Source organism: Brassica napus, chromosome A3 (genome assembly GCF_020379485.1).
Source record: "Brassica napus cultivar Da-Ae chromosome A3, Da-Ae, whole genome shotgun sequence".
NCBI lineage: Eukaryota > Viridiplantae > Streptophyta > Magnoliopsida > Brassicales > Brassicaceae > Brassica > Brassica napus.
Window position 1 is genome coordinate 15,864,857 of NC_063436.1, and position 21,529 is coordinate 15,886,385.

Sequence of the window (21,529 nt, forward strand, 5' to 3'; positions counted from 1 at the left end):
TGGACTTGTTTAGTACATTCTTGACCATATAACATGTTAAATTGCGGCGAAATTACAAAGAAAAAGTGTAACGTTTTAATGAATTATTATACAAGATATATACATGGATGTATGAGAGCGTCCTTGTGTTGTTCTAACTGATTCCTTTGGATTTGTGCCTACTAATGATGCCCACAGGAATTTGTTGCCACATTGTTTATTGATTCAGAAATTTTGGCCTAATAACATAACTTATGAAAACCAAGTATACATTATTACCTCTTTATTTTAATTATTTTAATCATTTTCATTAGTTAGATTATGATATCGACCAACCAATCATGATTAGACATCAAGGCTTACAAGTCTTGCAAGAAAATGATATATTTCAGTCTTTCGGGTGTACGTGGCCTCGTGCTGATATGCCCAATCCATTGGCTGCGATAATTCTCTTATAAAAATATATTATCTGGTATTTAAAAGGTTCTTTACAGTTTCACGTTTCTACTTAGCCCGAATTGGAGACCGATGTAAAGGATGTTAAGAATAAAAATATTATGGATGCAGATCATCACAATCAGTTGTGTCAGAGATAGCTTTTTTATAGGCAGAGATATAGCTGGTAATAAAATTTTATTCGTCCATAAGTAACAATTTGGTTGTTTTGTACCCAAAAAAAAACAATTTGACTGTCTAAGTTTTAGATATCATAGTTTTTCCTAACTTTTGAAACTTGCAAAAATGATTCTATATTGAAACTAAAGTAATTAAGGATTTTTGACTAACTAAAATATTTTCATATTCTTAGATACCACAAATAGAAAGGAAAGAGTAATATTATGTTCATAAGGTAGCAAGGACTAATATTTAAAGAAGGATGTGGTTCCCTTAAAGAAAGACATGTGTGGAGCTAAGACAAATTAATTATTTCTACATATATGTCTCAATTATATTCTGTGTGTTTTATAGTTGTGACTTGTGAGTGTGTATCAAGTCATTTACACTTCCCTCACTTTGTAGTGACAACACGTGATGTACGTGCCACCTAAGTTCTTTAATTATAATAATGTTTAAATGTCTTCTAAACAATATGAAAGCCATCAAATTCAGAATGTGCATTTTTTTGCTGAAATTTTAAATTGATATCAACAAAGAAAAAAAAATGTTACAGACAACAACTGAGGTTTATGCTTTCAATATGAATGAAAAAAACATATGAAAAGAAACAACGAGGTTGGAGCTTAAGAATTACTGGTCCTGCCAAGCCAATGTTGCATCATGGTACTATAAAACGCTGGCTTACGGTTCCTTAGTGAAGAAATCCTGTTCCTAATAGCCATCAAATTCAGAATGTGCATATTAGTAGATATTCCTATTTGGTTTTTGTGGTAATGCAGAATATCAGATTTTTCATATACCATCATCTAAGCGATCGTTATGTTCAGTTTCGTATTATATGGTTTTGGTTGAAGTTTAATGTAATGCAACCATTTGAGAAAAAAAGTTAACTAGGCGATCGTGATTCGTGTATATGAATAAACCGCTTGTTACACTTATATCTTAAAGATTAAACCATTGGGTTTGATAAGCAAAACGAGTTGATATATTACCAAGTTGACAAGCTGATGCATTAGTAATTAGTTAGGCGTCGTATGCTTGTAGCTTTGAATTTTGTACTTAAATGTACAAGAAACTGTAGTGAATGATATTTAACTAATCACAATAATTAATATAGTTGCTTCGAGCGTGGCTGCGGAAGCCGGAAGGTATTTTTAGAGAGTGGTTCTGTTTTTAATAATTATCGATTAATATCGTGTATTACGTTATATACGTTTGTCAAGCCAGGCTACGGTAAAATATTTTTTTTAAAGAATCATCAGCTCTGCAAAGAGCCTAGCAAGCTAACAATCCGCCACTACGTATATAAATTCCTATTAACTTAACATGAATCACAATCATTTTAAATACAAAATTAGAGGAATCAAAAATTATATAATAAAGTTTTTTTCAAAAAAAAATTAATTATATAATAAAGTTTGTTTCATGCAATTTTTTCAACTACTATAAAGACTCTTTGTCTTATCTCGTAATAGTTTATGTTTTTAATTTGAAAGATGTTAGTCCCAAAAAAAATTATATAATAAATTATAGGTATTCACTTTTATAATTTTCTTAAAATGTGAAGTATCCCTCGTTAATAAACTAATTCAATATATTGATTTTGCAAAATATTTAGGATCGAACTTGAAATCTCACCGGTAGTTTCCCTTTTATGCATCGTCAATATTAAAACATAAAAAAAAGTGAGTTTGAGTTTTAAAAAAGTTTACAAACAGAATTAGAACGTATTTAATAATTCCTTATATATTAAAAGAGAAACATTGTAATAAATGCATTCACACTATAATAGACACGTGGCAGCTTCACAATGATTTAATAATAAATATGCTAACGCGTTCACACTATATTCATAAATGTGTTCACACTACGTATTTTGCGTTTTTTAATATAAAACTCACATAATGGTTCCAATAAAACTCTTGATTTTTCGGTTCAAATAAAAATAGATAAAGAATCAAAAACCAAACTATATATATATTATTTTTATTGTTTACGGATAAAGTTGAGCACAAAATATTCATAAATTTTGATTTGATTCGTTATCCGTTTTGATTTGAACCAAAAAATCTGGATATCCGAAACTCTACGAAACAAATCAAATACTAAAATACAATATAAAAAAAAGCAATTCACAAATACCAATATTTTTAGGAACATATATCTAACTCGATCTGTTATATGCATATATATACATATATGTAAAGAATTATATATATACATTATATATATTATACTTTATATCAGTTTTACAATATTTTTTATGAATTAAATTTATTATATTAGGTACTAGAATTTAAAAAGTTAAATAATGTTTTATTTTTGTAATAAAATGTTATTATTAAAATTTTCAATTATTTTTAAAATTTTATTTTATTTACGGATCAAATCGGATATTCTTTAAAATTCTAAAACATTTCGGATATCCGAGTCACCGAATATCTAGGTGGCTAAAGATCGAATCGACATGAATGCTTCCAAATACCCAGATATTCCATCTGTGTCCACCCCTACTTAAAGATACAATTTTATTTTATTTATATGAAAAAGTTGACTAATGTCAAGGCCTTTTTTATTTTAAACTAATTTTAATTTTATCTTTCATGTATTATTCTGAACAAAAATGTTATTTAATATTAATTAACTATATTTTTATATATTTGTCAATTATTTTTATATACTTTTTACATACACATACATGTGCACCTTGATGTGAGCATATTGTAACTAAGTATTCACCGCAACTGAAGTATCTAATTTTTTTGAAAGTTGAAATATTTTTTTTAATGCTTCTTTCACTACCGACCAAATTGTAGTGAAATGATTTATCTTAATAATTTTTTTTTTCAAACTATTTATCTGTTTAGAAACTATAATATGAAACTATTGGTTCGACATGACGATTGTTTAAAATTCATAACATGAAAATAAACCAATAATATTAATTTTTAGTTTTACCGGAAAAAACCAAAAAATCAAACATTTTAACCGAATAAACTAAAATAAATATTAATTTAAAATAATAGTTATATTTTAGAACATTAAACATCAAAAAAAAAACTTAAAACCAAACTAATATCCAGATAAAACAGATTTAATGTCTTTTTATTAAAAATAACGAAACTAATAATCACATCCCGCGCAAGGCGCGGGTTATTACCTAGTAAATAAATAAAACACAGTTCCTATATTACGGCTGTATAGTCCCTTCTTCGCACTTGTTCCAAATAATTTTAAAAATAAAAACAAAAATTGAAAACTATCATCTTTTCTCTTCTATAAAACCCACAACTTCTTACTTTCTTGTGCATCCATAACTCATCCTTTCTCTATCTACAAATAACTCCAAAAATATCAATCTCTCTCTCTTCACAAAACCACATAAAAAGGGTAGAAAGTCTCAATCTCTTAGCTCAAGAATCTCCTTTTTGTGGGTCTCTTCTGTTCATCAATGGATGAGAAAGGAAGAAGCTTCAAGAACAACAACATGGAAGACGAAATAGACCTGAAGAGAGGTCCATGGACAGCTGAAGAAGACTTTAAGCTCACCAATTACATTGCTACTCATGGAGAAGGTCGATGGAACTCTCTTTCTCGTTGTGCAGGTATGATTCATTTCATGTATATTTCATATATATATATATATATATATATATATATATGTGTATGTATGTTCTACTTCTATGCGCATCCTTTTGGCTAAAAGAGCCCAAGGACAAGTTGCATAACATAATTGATGTGTTCACTTTATGTTCAATCATTTTCATGATTCAATCACGATGTGTGATTGTTTTTTTTAGGTTTCCCATTTTCCATTTTTAAAGAGTTTTATTCATAGATGAAAAGACCCTTCATAGTTCATAGGTATGAATCAAAAAAAGTGCATACCTCTCATGTTTCTTTGTTTTTCTCTTTCTTATTTCAAAAAATAATTTCATTCGAATAAATCAAATATTGATGAATTTAGTGAGATGTTTTTAGCAATGGGTTTCAATTATCAACTATCTCAGTTTTGAACAAAATATCCAAATTTGGTTATTGAAAAAGGTGAAAAAGAAAGAGGAACTAATGGGAATTAATGATCATCATCTATATGGGGAGAGCACTAACTCAATGGAAGAAAGCTTGAAGAAAAAGACCCTTTAGGACAATTTGCATTTTGCATCATAGTATAGTATACGGTCCATCTTTTTGTTGTTGGGAGTTTCTATATAACTTTACCAAATATGAGACGTTATTCTAAAGAGTTTATTCCGTATGAAAATCATCATAATACGTAAACATGACCGGCCGGTAAATTAATCATCATATATACTTTTGCCATTGAAACAGGACTCCAACGAACTGGTAAAAGCTGTAGACTACGGTGGTTAAACTATCTCCGCCCTGACGTCTGCCGTGGAAACATTACCCTCGAAGAACAACTCTTGATCCTCGAACTTCATTCCCGTTGGGGCAATCGGTACGTTCTAAATGATTGAACAGTAGTATTGTTTTGTATCGTTTAATTTCATGAGCTATAAAGATCTCTTAAATCACATAGGTATTTCATTCAAAAAATAAATCACATAGGTATCGTTTTAAGTTCGTTTTCCACACAAATAAAGTTGAAAACAGTTAATTTAATTTGTATGTGTGTGTGTTTTACAATGAATAGATGGTCAAAAATCGCCCAGTATCTACCGGGAAGAACAGACAATGAGATCAAGAACTATTGGAGAACGCGAGTGCAAAAACATGCAAAACAGCTTAAATGCGATGTCAACAGCCAACAATTCAAAGACACGATGAAGTATATGTGGATGCCTCGGCTTGTCGAGAGGATCCAATCTGCCGCCGCATCATTAACCTCGACCACAGGATCAGCCACTACGTCATCATGCATCACAACTTCCAACAATGAATTCATGACGTATGATTACAACAATAACAACTTCATCGGAGAACGACTTGGTGTAATGAACAACAACGATTATATCACGCCGGAAAACTCCAGCGTGGCAGTATCTCCGGTGTCAGACTTGACGGATTACTACAACGCTCCAAAACCGAACCCGGATCAGAATTTGGTGGGTCCACAAATGTTACCGGATAATTATTTCGATTATTCTGGATTACTAGACGAAGATTTAACAGCTACGCATGAGCAGAGTAACCTCCACTGGTTTGAAAATATTGATGAAGTTGTTTCTTCTTCTTCAGAGAGTTTATGGAACATTGGAGAAAGTGATGAAGACTTCTGGTTTTGTCAGCAGCAACAACAGTTCAACAATAATAACGACTTCTGAATACAAATTAAAACACACTAGAGTCTTTTAAGTATGTAAAAGGTATTTGTTCAAGGGAGTAATTAAGGATAAGGACTGTGTTTACGATAATTAATTATGATATATGATCAGCTTTTTTATTCCAAGCTTGATCATATACCATGGGCGTTTAACAAATCGCTTAATTTGATTAGTTTTTTTTTGGGGTGGGGATTGTAATGATATTTTCTGGATAACTCATAAGTATGGATGAAGATTATTTTATGATTTATTTTAAGATAACAAAGAAGTCATCAGTGCTATACATACTTTAAACTTAAATAATCGAAATTGTTTTCACACTATAGATTGAGTGATTTCCTCAATGGAAGCATATAATTCATTATTCATTTAATTACTAATATCTCAACGACGTAAGCTCATTATTGGTTCCATCTTATTATGTACTTAACCCCAAGATATGACACAAACAAATAAAACAACACACCAGAAAATATTCTTAAAAGATATATAATCCAAAAACTATTATTGCTTTTTGGTAAGTAAGTCTATGGGGCATGTACATGGAAAGAAAAAGAGTTAGTGTGTGGGAAAGCCTTTCTTTGGGTTCAAAAGAACATTTAAAATTTGAATGTTAACACCACTTGGCGAATGATCGTTGGCTCTGATCTAGGCTTTGCGTTTAAGGTGGATACTATGAGTTTTATTCATTGAAAAGTTAATTGTTTGTTGAAATATATGCTAAATTAGTGATGATAACCCACCACTAAATATGTCCAAAAGCCTTAATTAATTATTGGAAACCGCATTATTGTACGGACCGTTGCACCATTATCCAGACAAAACCGTGTTCTGCAACACATATTATTGCTTAAAGGATCAATCGTCTTGACCCACATGAACTAATTAATTCTATCCACTCGAACAAACCACTACACTATGCATTTCTTGCTTTGATCACACCATTAACAGTGGTAAATAGTAACACTACGCCCCTTGTGAGTGTAGTTATATACATTATTGTGTTGGAATATGAATCTAGTTAAACAAAATTGATGAGAATCAAGATAACAGGATAATATACTTTGACAAGAAATCCAATTAACATAAATGTTTAATTGGATACGGTATCTACGTAAGCTTGCAATCAAACATGAAGTGTGAGCCGTTAAAAAAACTTTAGTCCAAGTCGTTTTAGTTCTATACACCAACTTGGTCCTTTAAGCATTAAAGCTGTCCTCATTTTTTCCTATCGAGTGGAATATCTTCTAAACTCAAATATTGATTTCACACACGTATTACATAAGATTTACATGTTGCACATCTTATGGATATGACACGTGATGGAATTGAGAAAAGGCATGTGATTAAAGTAGCTAGTGAAGGAGAGGGAAGACTTAGAAGGTTGTGGCGGCTAAGAGAATGAAATTTCGTAGGAGGTATGGTATAGTGAGCAAGCAAGCCGACGCCTAAAAGGCAGGTCAAGATCCATAGTGGTCCCAAAATATGAAGATCTATATTCACCAGCAAAATCTTTATCAAACTTTATCCAAAATGACTCATAGATTGAAATCTTGATGCTACCAAGACTTAGTTGAACTAAGTTAGTTCTGATAGCTACACATATATCGATGAAAATTGGACTAGTTGTTTGCACAACGTGCTTGGCTTCTCATAGCATAAGATTTTGGAATGCAATATTTTCCATTTCTTTGTGTGGAGCATAATACATAGTGGTTTCAGACAAAAAAAGGAAATTATTATTAACTTTTCAGAAGGCAAACTTTTCAACTTTCGTATGTGGCTACGTACTTTGTTCTTACACCACACAATAAATATTCAATATTTTAAAATAATTTTTCTGCAACAAAAACGTTAAAGTTTCGCTGAGACTTGAGAGGCCACGAAAAAACTAGCTATATAACCTAAACTACCCAAGGCAAGACCACTAACATGTAACATATAAATTTGACATTATATAATGTTAGTATATTACCCATCGAAATTATTATTACTATAATAATCACGGTTTTTAAAAATATTTCGTAAAATCCTTGGCTTCTATATTTACAGCTACCTTCACTCTAATTCTTTTAGCTCATATGGTAGTAATGTATTTTAAATACTTGTCATCAACTAACGGTGTGAGATGGATATTCTTCATAACCCTATTCAGAATATACATGACAGAAAGAAAAAAAACACTCGATGATTCGTTAGGGTTGATAATATTCCATTGCTGGGGAAGGCTAGCACAATGAAGGACCGACTCAATAATCTTTTTGAATGGTCATGGTCAACCCGTCCAAAGACTTACATGTCGGCGTCAACGTGCTGGGTCTCACTTTTGCTTTACATATATTATTATCAATACCATATCTAATCTGAAACCAGCGAAATACATTGTATTTGACGAATTCATTTTTTTCCACATTTTCAGCAAGAGAATATGCTTATGTAATATACGATTTACATGCTGATGACTTCGAATAATCTAAATATTGTGGGAAAGTTTAAAGATGAGATGCATTTGTTGTACTAAGAGAGTTTTATAATACAATCATGCTTAAGAAAGCGGTTTTAGTTTACTTCATGTAAATATCAGTTTAGGGCATGACTGGTTTTCCCGCTACCACCCGCAACCGCAACTTTTGCGGTTGGTAGCGGTTCACAGCGTTTTGAAACAATCACACAAATCGCTACAAATCACTTTAAACCGCTCCGAACCTTTTAAAATCAAAAGCTGGTTCCAGGTAGCGTTTGCAGTTGCAGAAGAATTTTTTTTTTTCTTTTTTATAAAAACCATATAAATACAAAAATAAAAATATTCAATAAAAATTTTAAATTGAAATTATAAAAATACTAAAATATATCTATTATATTTTAATTAATATTATAAAATTTTAAAATAAAAATATTTTATATAATTTAAAAAAATTTAAAACTATAACTTTCTAACTATAATTTTCATATTTATTATAATATTATGATTTTTGATATTTTTATAACTGTATAAAATGTAAATATTGTTAATTTATTGTTTAACCGCTGATGTATTTGATATTTAACCAGTCACAAGTATCCCGCAAACGCACCAATTTCTAACCGCAGAACCAGTCATACAAATCTCTTAAAACCGCTAGAAACTGCAACCACCCGCAGCCGCAAACTCCCGCAACCGCAACCGCAACCGCTGCGTTTGAACCGGTCAGACCCTTAATTTATCAGTTCAGTTAGTATTCAGCAAGAATGTTTTAGATTAGAAAACGCATCAATATCCAACTGGAATTGTGACATAAATTTATTAATTATTAGTAAAAGTTAGTTCTTTCGTATTATTTTTCTCTTATAAATTAAACTTTTGTTCTTTTGAATGTATATATATTGTCTCACACATTGGTTACAGATTCTATCAATCACCAATTGAAAATATCATCTAAAATGTCTGCTAAAACTGATATATATTTGGTTGATAAGTACAGACGAACCGAGATTTCTAGTTTTAGTGGTAAAGGGCTTACAGCTGTGATTATTGCTATTTATTAGGTTCGAATTCTGGTTACTGAAAAATTAACATTTCGGTATCGTCAAGGACATAGGACCGATACATGGTAACACATGATTAGTCTGAATCACTTCTGTAGGACTATGATATTTTTGTATAATTCAAAAAAAAAAGATAAGTACAGACGCATGTGGATTGAAGATAAGACCGTACTAGCTATATATTAAGAAAACAAACTGACAAAAAAAAAACAAAACAAACTGACAAAAAAAAAACAAAACAAACTGATGCACGTTATATCCTATCTCATTCTCGGTTATACATAAATAAACGTCTATCATTAAACCCACATGCTTAGATTATCGTGGTTAGGCTTAGGCATCTAATATGAACAATAATATGATTAAATAGCTCTTATAATTTTGAAAAAAATCAACTTCTCCATTTTCTTTTCTTCACATAATAAGTTCAAGCATTCCATAAAGTGAACAATCCTCGTCAAACCCACATTGATATTTGATTACCAAAAAAAAACATCTGCAAAGTGAACGCATGGTTGTCCAAATTGAAATTTATACATAAAAGTAACACTCACCGTTTGGGCTTAATAATTGAATTATGGGCTTTAATTCCATAGGTAAGTTGTTAATAAAACCCATAAAAATAACTTATGGGCTTCAGTTAGATACCTTTTTTAATACGTTTTAAAGCTAAGGGTTGGTTTTAAAACTAAAAAATAGATAATGCTTTAAAACGCAATTTCATTAAAACTCAGGGGTTTCTCTATTTACTTCACCAACAAATTTTTTAAAAAATTAGAATTAACAGTTAAACCCTAAACTAAACCCAGCCGCACTCTTCTTCAACCTTCCTCCGAAGAACACAGTCTTCACTCTAACAGCGAGAATGAGTTCCTCGTTAGCTTCGCAGCTACAAGCCATCAAGTCAATTGTACAAGCCGATACAGAGCCATCGAAGAGACCCTACACTCGCCCTTCGATCCTCTTCGCTCCTAAAGAAGCAGCTGATTTCGACATCGAGTCAATCCACGAACTCGGACTCAAAGGTTTCGATCATCTTTCTCTAATTGTTGATTACATCGTCATCCTTAATCCTTATGCTTGCTATCTTCGTTAATTCTCAGGTCTCGAGGTGCTTGGAAACAAAGACGAGAGGTTTAAGAACTTCGCGAACGATTTGTTTAGTCATAAGAGTAGAGAAATCGATAGAGAGCTGCTTAGTAAAGAAGAGAATGCTAAGATTGATGCGTCGATCAGCTCGTATCTACGGTTACTCTCTGGCTATCTTCACTTTCGTGCTTCCTTGGAGACGCTTGAGTATCTCATACGAAGATACAAGTATGTGTTTTTTTTATTAGTATCTCTCTCTTTTGACTTGGCTTTGTATGTTTTTGTCTAACTAATGGATTGTACAGGGTGCATGTATATAATGTAGAAGATGTGGTGTTATGTGCTTTGCCTTATCACGATACGCATGCGTTTGTTCGTATTGTTCAGCTGATTACCACTGGGTTAGTGAGCAATGATTCTTTCTTTCATTCATTCGTTTTTTTTTGAAGTGTTAGCTTCTTGATTTATCAACAACTCATTTGTATTATAGAAACACCAAGTGGAAGTTTCTGGATGGTGTGAAGAACTCAGGTGCTCCACCTCCTAGAGCTGTTATCGTTCAGCAGTGTATACGTGATTTGAATGTCTTGGAGGCCTTGTGTGACTATGTAAGTAGCTGCTGTTTATATATTCCCTAAATTGTCTGTGTGAATTACATATATGAACATGTTATTTTGTTGGTTGTTGTAGGGATCTCGGACTAAGAAGTATCAGCCTTCAAAACCCGTGGTCAGCTTCTCCACAGCTGTTGTCGTCGAGGTTCTAGGTTCTGTGGCCAAGGTTGATGGAGATATTGTTAAGCAGATTTTACCATTTGTGGACTCTGGTCTTCAGTCAGCTGTGAAAGGATGTTTAGATCAGCAGGTTTGTGAAGCGGAATCTGCCGATATTGTTAATTTAATTAAATTTGTTTCAGTCTGTGTGATTATTGTGACATTTTTTTTTCTAGGCTGGTGCGTTGATGGTTGTTGGCATGTTGGCTACCAGAGCCACGCTAAATGATAACCTTATCAAACGCTTTATGAGGTCAATCATCGACATTTCTCGTGAACATGCCAAAGAGTCCTCTGATCCTCATTGGCTTCGATTGTCATTTATGGCATTGATTAATTTGGTTCAGGTAATTGAACGTTTTAATAATTCTCATGAACCGCTTTATTTTTATTTCACGAATTATGCTCACAACTGGCCCGCGTTTGTCTTTTTGAACTAACTGATTTTACTTGCTTTACTACAGTTGCAGTCTGTGGACTTGATCCCAAAGAAAGCCTTGGACCTTTTAAAGGAAATAAGGTAGTCACATATAGACTGTATTCCCTCTTGGCTATTTTAATTGTTACTCTACTCGTATTTTTATTTTTCCAGCGAGGGTTTCAATTTTGTGTAGGGATATTTCTGGTGTTCTTCTAGGCTTGTCCAAAGAGTTCAACATCAAGAAGTTCCTTGCAGTGTTACTAGATTCTCTTCTTCTTTACAGGTGCTTATTTGACACTGTTTTGCAATTTTCCAGTGCATCTGTATTGTTAGTGTTCAGTTTTGACTTACTGTCTTCTGTTTGCAGTTCGTCTGATGATCAATGTCTGGAAACTCTAGTTTCGATAATTGATAATGTTCCAGTAGACAACTTGGTGGATCATTTGATCTCCAAGGTTTTCTCTACTTGTATGACACAATACCAGAAGAACAAAAGTGATCTTACATCTTCTACATCTGGTTAGTGAAATGTCAACTACCATGTCTTCAAGTTTACTCTCGTTCGCAGCTCTCTTCTTATAACGGCCTTCGTTGCAACTTGCAATTTAATTGTAGGGAGCTGGGCCAAGAAAATTCTGGCTGTTGTTAGCAAGAAGTATTCTGTTGAATTACGTGCAGCAGTACCAAAATTTATGGAGGTCTGTGTTCCAACTCTCAGTGACTTTTTTTCTGCCTTTGTTAGTTATGTCCCTTCTGAATCATAAAATTATTGCTTCAGGATACTAAAGGTCAGTCGAAGAAAGAAGATTTGAAGCTGGAGATCTTGTCTCGTATGATGGATGGAAATTCAGACATTTCCACGCCGTTCGTGGATTCAAAATTATGGTTCCGGCTCCACCATCCTAAGGTACTATAAACTGTGATCTTAGTTTTTGTGAATTTATTTTCTATTTCCCTTTTGTTCATGACTTACGGCTTGGTATGAACCATATAGGCTGCTGTACGTTGTGCTGCGCTTTCAAGTCTAAACAGTGATCTCAAGAGTGATAGATCTAAGGAAGAGGTATGTATGTTGGGGTACTCATCCAAATATTACTGGTCACGCACTTTTTGGCATTTGAATAATCTTTAAATTCTATGTAACTCTCTGTCCAGAACCTCATCACAATTCAGGATGCTATAGTGCGCCAGCTTTGGGATGATGACCTGGCTGTTGTTCAAGCCGCCCTGTCTATTGATCAGTTGCCCAATATTGTAACCACTTCTAGTCTTCTGGATGCTTTGCTTCATGTGGTGAAACGGTGTGTTGGGATTCTCCTATCAGGTGATTGAAGTTGCTCTCTTCTTTTCTTAACTTAGCTCAGTGTTGTGGTCTAGAGCTTTATTACCATATCTGTGAAGTTGATCATCAGTCTGTTATCTGATATATCATTTTCGCTAGCAGTAATACCTTGATCGAATTTGTGTGCTAACATCAATCAGAATGTTTCTAGGCTGCACTGTCTTTCTGATTTTAACTTGCTTTCTTGTCCCCTGCTGGTCCACCGTTTCATTTATAGGAACGTATTATGCTCAGGCCATGTTCTTATTAGAGCCACATTTCTTTGTCTTGTCTATGTTTTTAACTTCTGAATGGGTTTTGGAAATGGCTGAAAGAAAAATATGTGGTGTTGTCAAATATGTAATCCAATTTCTTTTAATATATTGCCTAGTGAAATATATATATAACCACTTCACGAGTGCAAATTTTTACGATGTGCAGTCAATTTATCTGGAATCAACCGTTTTGTTGTAGGATCACAAAATGTTCAACTTGCAGCAGATGTCGTTGCTCTGTCCCTTAAAATTGCTGTCTCAAGTTTCTGTAATCAAGCAGACTCTACCGAGAAAGTCGCCTCTGCAGTGTTCCCATTTCTCTTAATTCAGCCTAAGGTTCTTTCTCGTTCTCTTTATTTTCTACATCTATGGAAAAAAGACTGTTTTGATTTACGCTAATGTTCGTACAATTTCTGTCTATAGAGTTGGAATTTAAATCTACATGTGCTGACATTGGTGAAGGATGTTAGCTGGCCACTTTTCAAGAATCTTGTTGCTGATGACGGAATGGTAAATATGAGTATTTGATTTGCGTATTCTTCATACACCAATATCAAAAATTCTTTTTGTGGTTGTTGTATTATTTATCATATCTTCTAAGAATCTCCTTTTTTCTTGGGCAGAAAAATCTCCCAGATATCATGTCTGGAAATAAATCCTCGATAAGCATGGATATCATCAATATTTTGGGGGAAGCACTTTCCTTGGAACCTGATGAGCGTAGGATTGAGCTAATTGAGAGTGCTTGCAACTTTAAGCTTTCTGAAGTTTTGGAATCATGCAGCAATATCAAATTGACAGAACAGGAACTCAACAAGTTGCAGGTCTGTCATTACTTTTCTGATTTTCATTGGTATTTTAACTATTTCTCTTGTCTATCGTTTGCGTATGTGAGGGGCAAATGATTCTGTGGTTCTTTGTTTCTAACATTTTATGGATGCTCTTAGTAACTTGTGAATTTTTTTTCTCATATCAGAAGGGACTGTTGATCCGTGAAAGTGTGTCCGCATTGAACATGAATATCGTTGACCAGCTGGCGGAAGCATTTCTGATGCACCCTGGTGACATTATTCAGTGGCTTAATAACAGTTGCCAAGATGCACCGTTGTCAAAGACGCTGTTTTACCTTTTGTTGATGCAGTCGTTGCACAAGATGAATTCTTCATCTGGTAACGTTCTATCCATGGTTTATGCGTTAGCTATATATCTTGATGATAGCTGGGTTTCTATTTCTAAGGACTGTTAAAGTTTTGTCTCCTTTGATAAGTTATCAAGAGTTTATACTGATGGCTGTGCTTTCCTTTGATTCAGATCCGAGTCACTTTTTGGATCTTGTCGACCTTTGCTTTCCTGTTCTGAAGACCGAGTGGCAAGATCTTGATGTTGCAGTTGATGTGTCTTTTAAAGAGGTATAGTGTTCTACTGGCTGATGCATTCTTATGTTTCTATAATTTACAATTGTTGCTTACTTTAGTTTTTGATGTACTGTGTTTTACTTGCAGCTGTCCAAAAGCAACTGCCGCGAACTCTTATATCAACTTTGTGACACCTATGATGTCACTGCACTGAATTCAAAGCTTCTACTCTGCTTGTTTTGGAAATTGGTCGACTCATTTGTTAAACTTGAACCGGCCCATGTCTCTTCGGTGGGTGATTTTCAACTCTATATTTTTATTATTTTGTTATATTGAATCTCTTGCCACCTAACAACTATATGTGTCCGACGTCTCCTTGGTTCAGGTTTTTAGCAAAAGGTTGTGTAGCGGACTTGAAGATTTGTTTTTCTTTTTTGCAACAACCCGATCACAGCATGTTTTCAAGGAACACCTCCACTACCGTGTGAGAGAAGCCAAAGTCTGTCCCATTTTGTTTCTCACTGGACTCCTATCACGAGAAGGTTCGCAAGGAGTCTATATTTGCTCTAGATAAACCACTTTAGCATCATTTACAAAACAATGAAATTGTTTTGAACTCTTTTCTAGTATTATCAAAGTTCTAGTTTATATTTTTGATATTTGATCTGCGCTTGGGTATTATGGAATCTATTGAGGCTAACTCTTTTTTTTACTCCATCTCTCGTTTTCTTATGCTTGTTTCTTCTTCTTGCAGATGTTCCTCCTATGGTCCAAATTGAAAGTCTAAAATGCTTCTCGTATCTTTGCTCCACTGGGAATAGTGAATGGTCGATTCAGATTTTCTCTAGTTTTCCAGTACTTTTGGTTGCCATGTCGAGTGATAATCAGGTGACACCTCAAGTTTTGTGTTTTCCATATTGCGTTACTCTTTGCACTATCGTCCTTTTCTTAAACCCGTTTTGGTGCTTTAACTCGGTAGGACGTTAAAGTAGCTGCCATGAATTGCTTAGAGGCGCTCTTCAACCTATGGTGCCGTGTTGACTCTAGCAAGAAAAATGGTAAATCTTGGTTTCGCATTAGGTGTTTATATCTTATCCTAACATTTGCTTAATCCTTCTTCTGTAATTTAAAACCAGGGAGTGCTGCAATCTATAGTAGCTCCTTTGATGAACTTTTGGGAATGATCGTTCAACAAAGGAGGCTCATATTGTCGGACAATAAGTTTCTTCCATCCTACTTGACATCGTTGCTCAGTTCAACCCCTAATGACTTGCTAGTGCCAGTTGACCTGCAAAAGAGGTACGTAGATGAGCTGAACAGCTGTCTAATGACACATGGGTATATTCATTTACGTACTCCATTTGCAAACTCCCTTAATGCAATCTTCTCTTGATTTTCAACGTCAGGTTTGATGAATCCACAAAAGAAAGCATTCTTTCGTTCATCTTATTGTCTGCGCAAGAACTTCCTGCTTATGGGAAGGTGTGTTTCATCTTATCTGTTTTCTGTTTCATTTATTTCCTTCTGAAGTTCAAGTATCCTTGTGATTGGTGACACTATTTTTAACAAGCATTATGTCTTACTTTTTCCCTCTTGAAGCTAAAACTTCTATCACTGCTAAAAGGTCTGGGCATCTTGCTTATGCATGATGAAAATGTTAAGTCATTCGCACAACTTCTAGATAAACGTAGTCAGTACTATGTTAAACTGGACAAAACTTCCCCGCCAATATCAGAAACTGAGGTCGACTTATTGTGCCTTCTCCTGGAGGTAAATTTACTTTATCTCCACTCCCATCTTAGGATAACTTATTTGTTGCCTTGCACCATAGGCTAATATTGATTTTGCTTTTCTCTCCTGTGTCAGTGCTCCATGATGCGTTCATCATTGTTTAAAGGGCAGTCTCTTGACGATTACATAGTGAAGGCATTGAAAGTAAGATTGGTTTATTGTTCCATATCTCCCTGGTACTTCTTTTTGTTCTTGTCACTGATGTTTGCTTTTGCAGATGGATTATGGGATGGATTATGGGGATTCAGAAAATCCTGCGGTTATCTCTCCATGTATTAGTATTTTGGAGAAGTTAACCAATCAATATTTTACTGAACTGAAGACTGAGGTTCAGGTCAGTTTAATGGCATAGTAACTTCCTTCTATTTCATATGTATATGGTACTTAATCAATATTTTTTCAAACTCTCTTGATTGTTCTTTCTTGATCAGATTCGTTTCTTCAACAAGCTAGTGTCTATGTTTCGAAGTACAAATGGCAGGATACAAAATGCTGCTAAAGAAGCTGTCTTACGCCTGAAGGTATGTTCACTTTCAACTTATTTCTCGTATTCTTCATTTCTGTCCTTTTTTCACTGTCTTTTCTTATACAGTATGTAAACTATCTTTTTCAGTTTTACAAAAACCTTGATAAAAAGATTTTTTTTTTCTTGCCAAACAGTTTCTATTGGCTGCATTTTACTTTAATTACATGGTATCTTCAATGCTGTTGCAGATTTCTTGTTCAACGGTGGTCCATACACTCGATCATATCACTCAGCAGAATAATCTTGTTATTGATTCTTTGAGCAAGAAGAAGAAACAGAAGAAAAATTCAGAGTCCTGCCTAGAAGAGGACGTAAATGGTGGGGAACTTCTAAGAGGAGAAAAGGCTCTCTCTTTCATTGCCTCGTTACTTGACATGCTGCTTCTAAAGAAAGATCTAGTTCACAGGTCTCTTGAATTTATATATGCTTATATTTGCCTGTCTTTGTAAATTTTGGCAATTGGAGACGATTTATTGCCCATCTAATTTTCTTATATCTTATTCTTGCTTAGGGAGTCCCTTGTAGGGCCTTTGTTTAAGCTCCTAGGACGATCTATGTCTAATGAATGGGTGAATATTGCTTCGTCGGCGGAAGAAACCTCCGTCCAACCTCCTCAGGATGTCCTTGAAATAACTCAGTCATCTATTTCTTCCATCCAACAGACAGTGCTCTTACTCCTGAAAGATATTTTTGATTATCCGAATATGAATCCTTTGAAGGTATGCTTTAGAGTTATTTATGGGGTTGATTAACGGTATTTTATCTCGTTTCTTTTCTTAATTTACTTCTTATAACAGGCTGACACAACAAGTGAAATCAATGTCAAAATGCTGGTTGAGTTTGCCCATTCCTCAAATGATGGAGTCACACGGAACTATATCTTCTCCCTCTTCACATCAATAGTTAAAATTGTTCCAGATAGAGTTTTGGACCATATTATCAGCATACTTACACTTGTTGGCGAATCAACGGTGACACAGGTTTGTTACTCCATAACCTTATTACTCTTGTATCAATTTCATTTTTCCCCTTAGGCCCTTCAGATCACTTGATTTTTGTTGGAACTCCCCCGTAGACTCTTCAGAACACCTGATTCTTTATTTTTATTTGTAGATTGATAGCCACTCGAAGTCGATCTTTGAGGAGTTTATATCATCAGTTATTCCATTTTGGCTGTCTAAGACTAAGAGTGAGGAGAAGTTGCTGGAGGTAATCTTTTCGTGATGTTTCTTTTTTTTCCTTATAAAGTAAATCAGTTGTGGATTAATATATCTTTACTAATCTGATTTTTCAGATTTTTGTTAAAGTGTTGCCTGATATTGTTGAGCATAGAAGGCGCTCCATTGTAGCTTACCTGCTGAGGTAATGTGTAGATAAATAAAATTGATTGAAACTTTTGTGGGTTTTCTCTGAAAATATTAGTGACGATCCTTTATTTCTGCAGAGTTATTGGTGAACAAAATGGCTTGCCTTCTTTACTTGTCCTCTTGTTCCAGTCCCTGATTTCAAGGAAAGACTCAGCTTGGCTTGGTAAAGTCCAGACTTCAGAAAGTTTCTTATCCGATGTTAAGAGGGAATGGGAGTATGCTTTTGCCGTGGAAATATGCGAACAATATACTTCTTCAACATGGCTCTCTTCCCTGGTCATGCTTCTTCAGACTATCAGCAAAGACAGTTCTAGTAAAGAATGTTTTTCTCAGATGCGACTTGTCCTAGAATTTATATTCCAGAAATTGCAAGACCCAGAATTTGCATTTGCAGTGTCACTTGAACCAAGAAATAATGTTTCAGTTGGCATTCAGGTAACCCTCTTCAAATTTTTATTTCTAAACTTCTGTTTATTACTTTGTATAGCTGTTTGTGTGCTTTCTTAAATGTCCATTTTTAGTTAACGCATTTTGTTAAATTTTCAGCAAAAACTACAGGAGCTTATGAAGGGTTGTATACTTCTCCTGCAAGCTGTTGATTCCACGAAGGAGAAAGATGTGACTTCTCTGGTTAGAAAGGAAATTAGAATGCGTGTACATGATATCTTGATGACTGTTACGGGAGTTATGGATCTGTCTATATATTTCAGAGTTGTTACTAGCTTGCTTCAACAGCAGTCGGATCGTAATGGGACGAGAAAGGTATACATTATAATCTCTTATAAAAAAAATTTCTCCTTTGAGACTTGATGGCTTTCTTTGATATGCTATTTTTTTTTGTGAATGCAGGTACTTGGCCTTATAAGTGCAAGAGCTAAGGACTCTTCTTCTTCTAAACTTAAACAAAAGAGGAGGCTTTCCAATCAGAAAAGAGGAAATCCTTGGTTGAACCTGGATGAGGCTGCTGTTGAAGCTTTCGGGAAGATGTGTGAGGAAATCGTCAATGTGATTGTTGAGACAGATGATGAGTCAGGTGTCCCAGCTAAACGTGCTGCCATTTCTACGCTAGAAGTTTTGGCTAGCAGGCTTCCCTCTGGTCATCCGATCTTCAGCAGGTGTCTTGCATCTGTTGCAGAAGGCATCAGCTCAAAGAATCTGGGAGTTTCTTCAAGCTGTCTTCGTACAACTGGTGCATTGATCAATGTTCTTGGACCAAAGGCACTCGTTGAACTTCCACGCATAATGAAAAATTTGGTACAACAATCTCGCGAAGTGTCATCTGCATCAACTGGAAACGCAACAGCCGAGGAACAGTTGGTGATGCTGTCTGTTCTAGTCACTTTGGAAGCTGTGATTGATAAACTTGGAGGTTTCCTGAATCCTCATCTTGGGGATATCATCAGACTCATGGTTCTGCATCCTGAATATGTCTCTGACTTCGACAAGAACCTCAAGTCCAAAGCCAATGCCATTAGGAGACTCCTTACTGAAAAAATACCAGTGAGTTCTTCATATAGTTATATGAATCCTATTTTCTTTCTCTTGCTTGTAGCAGTGATCTTATAATACTAATAACCCTTTCTTCCAGGTTCGCCTCACTCTGCAACCTCTTCTACGAATATACGATGAAGCTGTTACTTGTGGCGATGCAAGTTTGGTGATTGCTTTTGATATGCTAGAGAATCTCGTTGCAAAAATGGATAGAGCATCTATTGTTTGCAACCATGCAAAGATTTTTGACCAATGCTTAGTTGCCCTAGATATCCGACGCCAAAGTCCAGCAACGATTCAGAACGTTGATGATGCGGAGAGAAGTGTAATCAATGCGACGGTTACACTCACAAAGAAGCTAACTGAGTCTGAGTTCAAACCCCTCTTTATCAAAAGTATTGATTGGGCAGAGTCAGATATTGTAGATGGATCTGGGAATGAGAACAAGAGCGTGGACAGATCCATCTCTTTCTATGGTCTAGTGAATAGGCTCTGTGAGAGTCACATGTGAGTAAACAAGAAGCTATGATCCTCTTTACATAAGCTTCTTGAATATTGGGAAACTAACTTGAATTTTTCTTGTTGTGGAATGCAGGTCGATCTTTGTACCATACTTCAAGTTCATGCTTGATAGTATTGTATCGCATCTCACTAGTGCGGGAGCATCAGTTTCAACAAGGAAGAAAAAGAAAGCTAAACTTCAAGAATCAGATGACGCTGAACCACCAAAGAGCTGGCATCTTAGGGCGTTGGTGCTTTCTTCTCTAAATAACTGCTTTTTGCATGATACTGGAAGCTTGAAGTTCCTCGACGCAAATAACTTCCAGGTCACTTATCTCATTACCTTTCATGTCTTCTTGGATCGAATGTCTATATCCCTTTTTCTTGGAGTGTTAGATTTTTTTTGATACAAACTGTATTGTTCTCCACAGGTGCTACTGAAGCCTATAGTATCTCAGCTTGTTGTTGAACCGCCATCTGATTTAAAGGAGCATCCACGTCTACCATCTGTAGAAGAGGTTGATGAGTTGGTGGTTTTATGTATTGGTCAGATGGGTGTGGCATCTGGTTCTGATCTTCTCTGGAAACCGTTGAACCACGAGGTAAATCAATCTTAACTTTACTTTAGACATTCTACACAATTGTCAGAACACAGTTTTGATTTCAAACGTATTAAAAATCATATATTTTTGGTTCAGGTGCTAATGCAAACAAGGAGTGAGAAGTTGCGTGCGAGGATGTTGAGTTTGAGGAGTGTGAAACAGTTGATGGATAATCTGAAAGAAGAGTATCTTGTATTGCTAGCTGAGACTATTCCTTTCTTAGGTGAACTACTAGAAGACGTTGATCTTTCTGTCAAGTCTTTGTCTCAAGATATCATCGCAAAGTTGGAAGAGATGAGTGGTGAAGATCTGGCGCAACACCTATGAGAAACCTCTGTTTGCTACAAACTTTAGAATTTAAGTTTTGATGTCTTCTGTTTGTGACTGAATGTGAAATACGGTTTGATTATGAACAACAGTTTTGACTTCTTTTATTATGACTTGATAAAATATTTGTTTCTGTTACATGACTTGATAACTAACTTGCCTTCTGAAATGTAGTTTATATTTTATGATAACCGCTAATCACATAATGAAATAAATTAATGGGTAATAAAACCAATGGTTTCATTTATCAATCTTCTATTTCAGCACCACATCTTTTTCC

At 34.7% G+C, this 21,529-nt stretch overlaps 2 protein-coding genes across 3 annotated transcripts; both read left to right on the top strand.

Moving 5' to 3' along the window:
• The first annotated feature begins 3,763 nt into the window (after nucleotides 1-3,763).
• On the top strand, nucleotides 3,764-6,133 carry LOC106439087 (transcription factor MYB108-like). Of its 2 annotated transcripts, XM_048762380.1 has the most exons (4): nucleotides 3,764-4,202; nucleotides 4,930-5,059; nucleotides 5,255-5,666; nucleotides 5,800-6,133. In XM_048762380.1, the coding sequence occupies exons 1-4, from the start codon at nucleotides 4,049-4,051 to the stop codon at nucleotides 5,914-5,916; spliced, it is 813 nt and encodes a 270-aa protein (XP_048618337.1). In that variant the 5' UTR covers nucleotides 3,764-4,048; the 3' UTR covers nucleotides 5,917-6,133. The 2 variants fall into 2 exon arrangements, with proteins under 2 accessions (XP_048618337.1, NP_001303033.1); NM_001316104.1 differs by having other exon boundaries at nucleotides 4,049-4,202; nucleotides 5,255-5,885.
• A 4,049-nt stretch (nucleotides 6,134-10,182) lies between these two features.
• On the top strand, nucleotides 10,183-21,387 carry LOC106439086 (uncharacterized protein At3g06530). The gene is made up of 40 exons (XM_048776306.1): nucleotides 10,183-10,435; nucleotides 10,514-10,727; nucleotides 10,805-10,900; nucleotides 10,990-11,107; nucleotides 11,190-11,363; nucleotides 11,449-11,619; nucleotides 11,737-11,792; nucleotides 11,887-11,976; nucleotides 12,061-12,212; nucleotides 12,309-12,391; nucleotides 12,472-12,600; nucleotides 12,688-12,756; nucleotides 12,849-13,017; nucleotides 13,489-13,625; nucleotides 13,713-13,799; nucleotides 13,913-14,113; nucleotides 14,266-14,458; nucleotides 14,601-14,698; nucleotides 14,792-14,935; nucleotides 15,030-15,186; nucleotides 15,399-15,532; nucleotides 15,624-15,702; nucleotides 15,781-15,943; nucleotides 16,051-16,126; nucleotides 16,244-16,414; nucleotides 16,511-16,579; nucleotides 16,653-16,769; nucleotides 16,867-16,956; nucleotides 17,150-17,367; nucleotides 17,473-17,680; nucleotides 17,759-17,941; nucleotides 18,075-18,170; nucleotides 18,256-18,323; nucleotides 18,406-18,763; nucleotides 18,875-19,090; nucleotides 19,178-19,828; nucleotides 19,917-20,326; nucleotides 20,415-20,646; nucleotides 20,752-20,922; nucleotides 21,019-21,387. Exons 1-40 carry the CDS (start codon nucleotides 10,276-10,278, stop codon nucleotides 21,247-21,249), a joined length of 6,639 nt encoding a protein of 2,212 aa, XP_048632263.1. The 5' UTR covers nucleotides 10,183-10,275; the 3' UTR covers nucleotides 21,250-21,387.
• The last annotated feature ends 142 nt before the right edge of the window (nucleotides 21,388-21,529 follow it).

Coding starts and splice junctions, on each gene's coding strand:
- LOC106439087 (NM_001316104.1), top strand. CDS start 4,049: ATGGATGAGAAAGGAAGAAGCTTCAAGAACAACAACATGGAAGACGAA. Junction 4,203..4,929: donor CTCTCTTTCTCGTTGTGCAG/GTATGATTCATT, acceptor CCATTGAAACAG/GACTCCAACGAACTGGTAAA. Junction 5,060..5,254: donor CATTCCCGTTGGGGCAATCG/GTACGTTCTAAA, acceptor TACAATGAATAG/ATGGTCAAAAATCGCCCAGT.
- LOC106439086 (XM_048776306.1), top strand. CDS start 10,276: ATGAGTTCCTCGTTAGCTTCGCAGCTACAAGCCATCAAGTCAATTGTA. Junction 13,626..13,712: donor TTCTCTTAATTCAGCCTAAG/GTTCTTTCTCGT, acceptor TTCTGTCTATAG/AGTTGGAATTTAAATCTACA. Junction 18,324..18,405: donor ATTGTAGCTTACCTGCTGAG/GTAATGTGTAGA, acceptor TTATTTCTGCAG/AGTTATTGGTGAACAAAATG.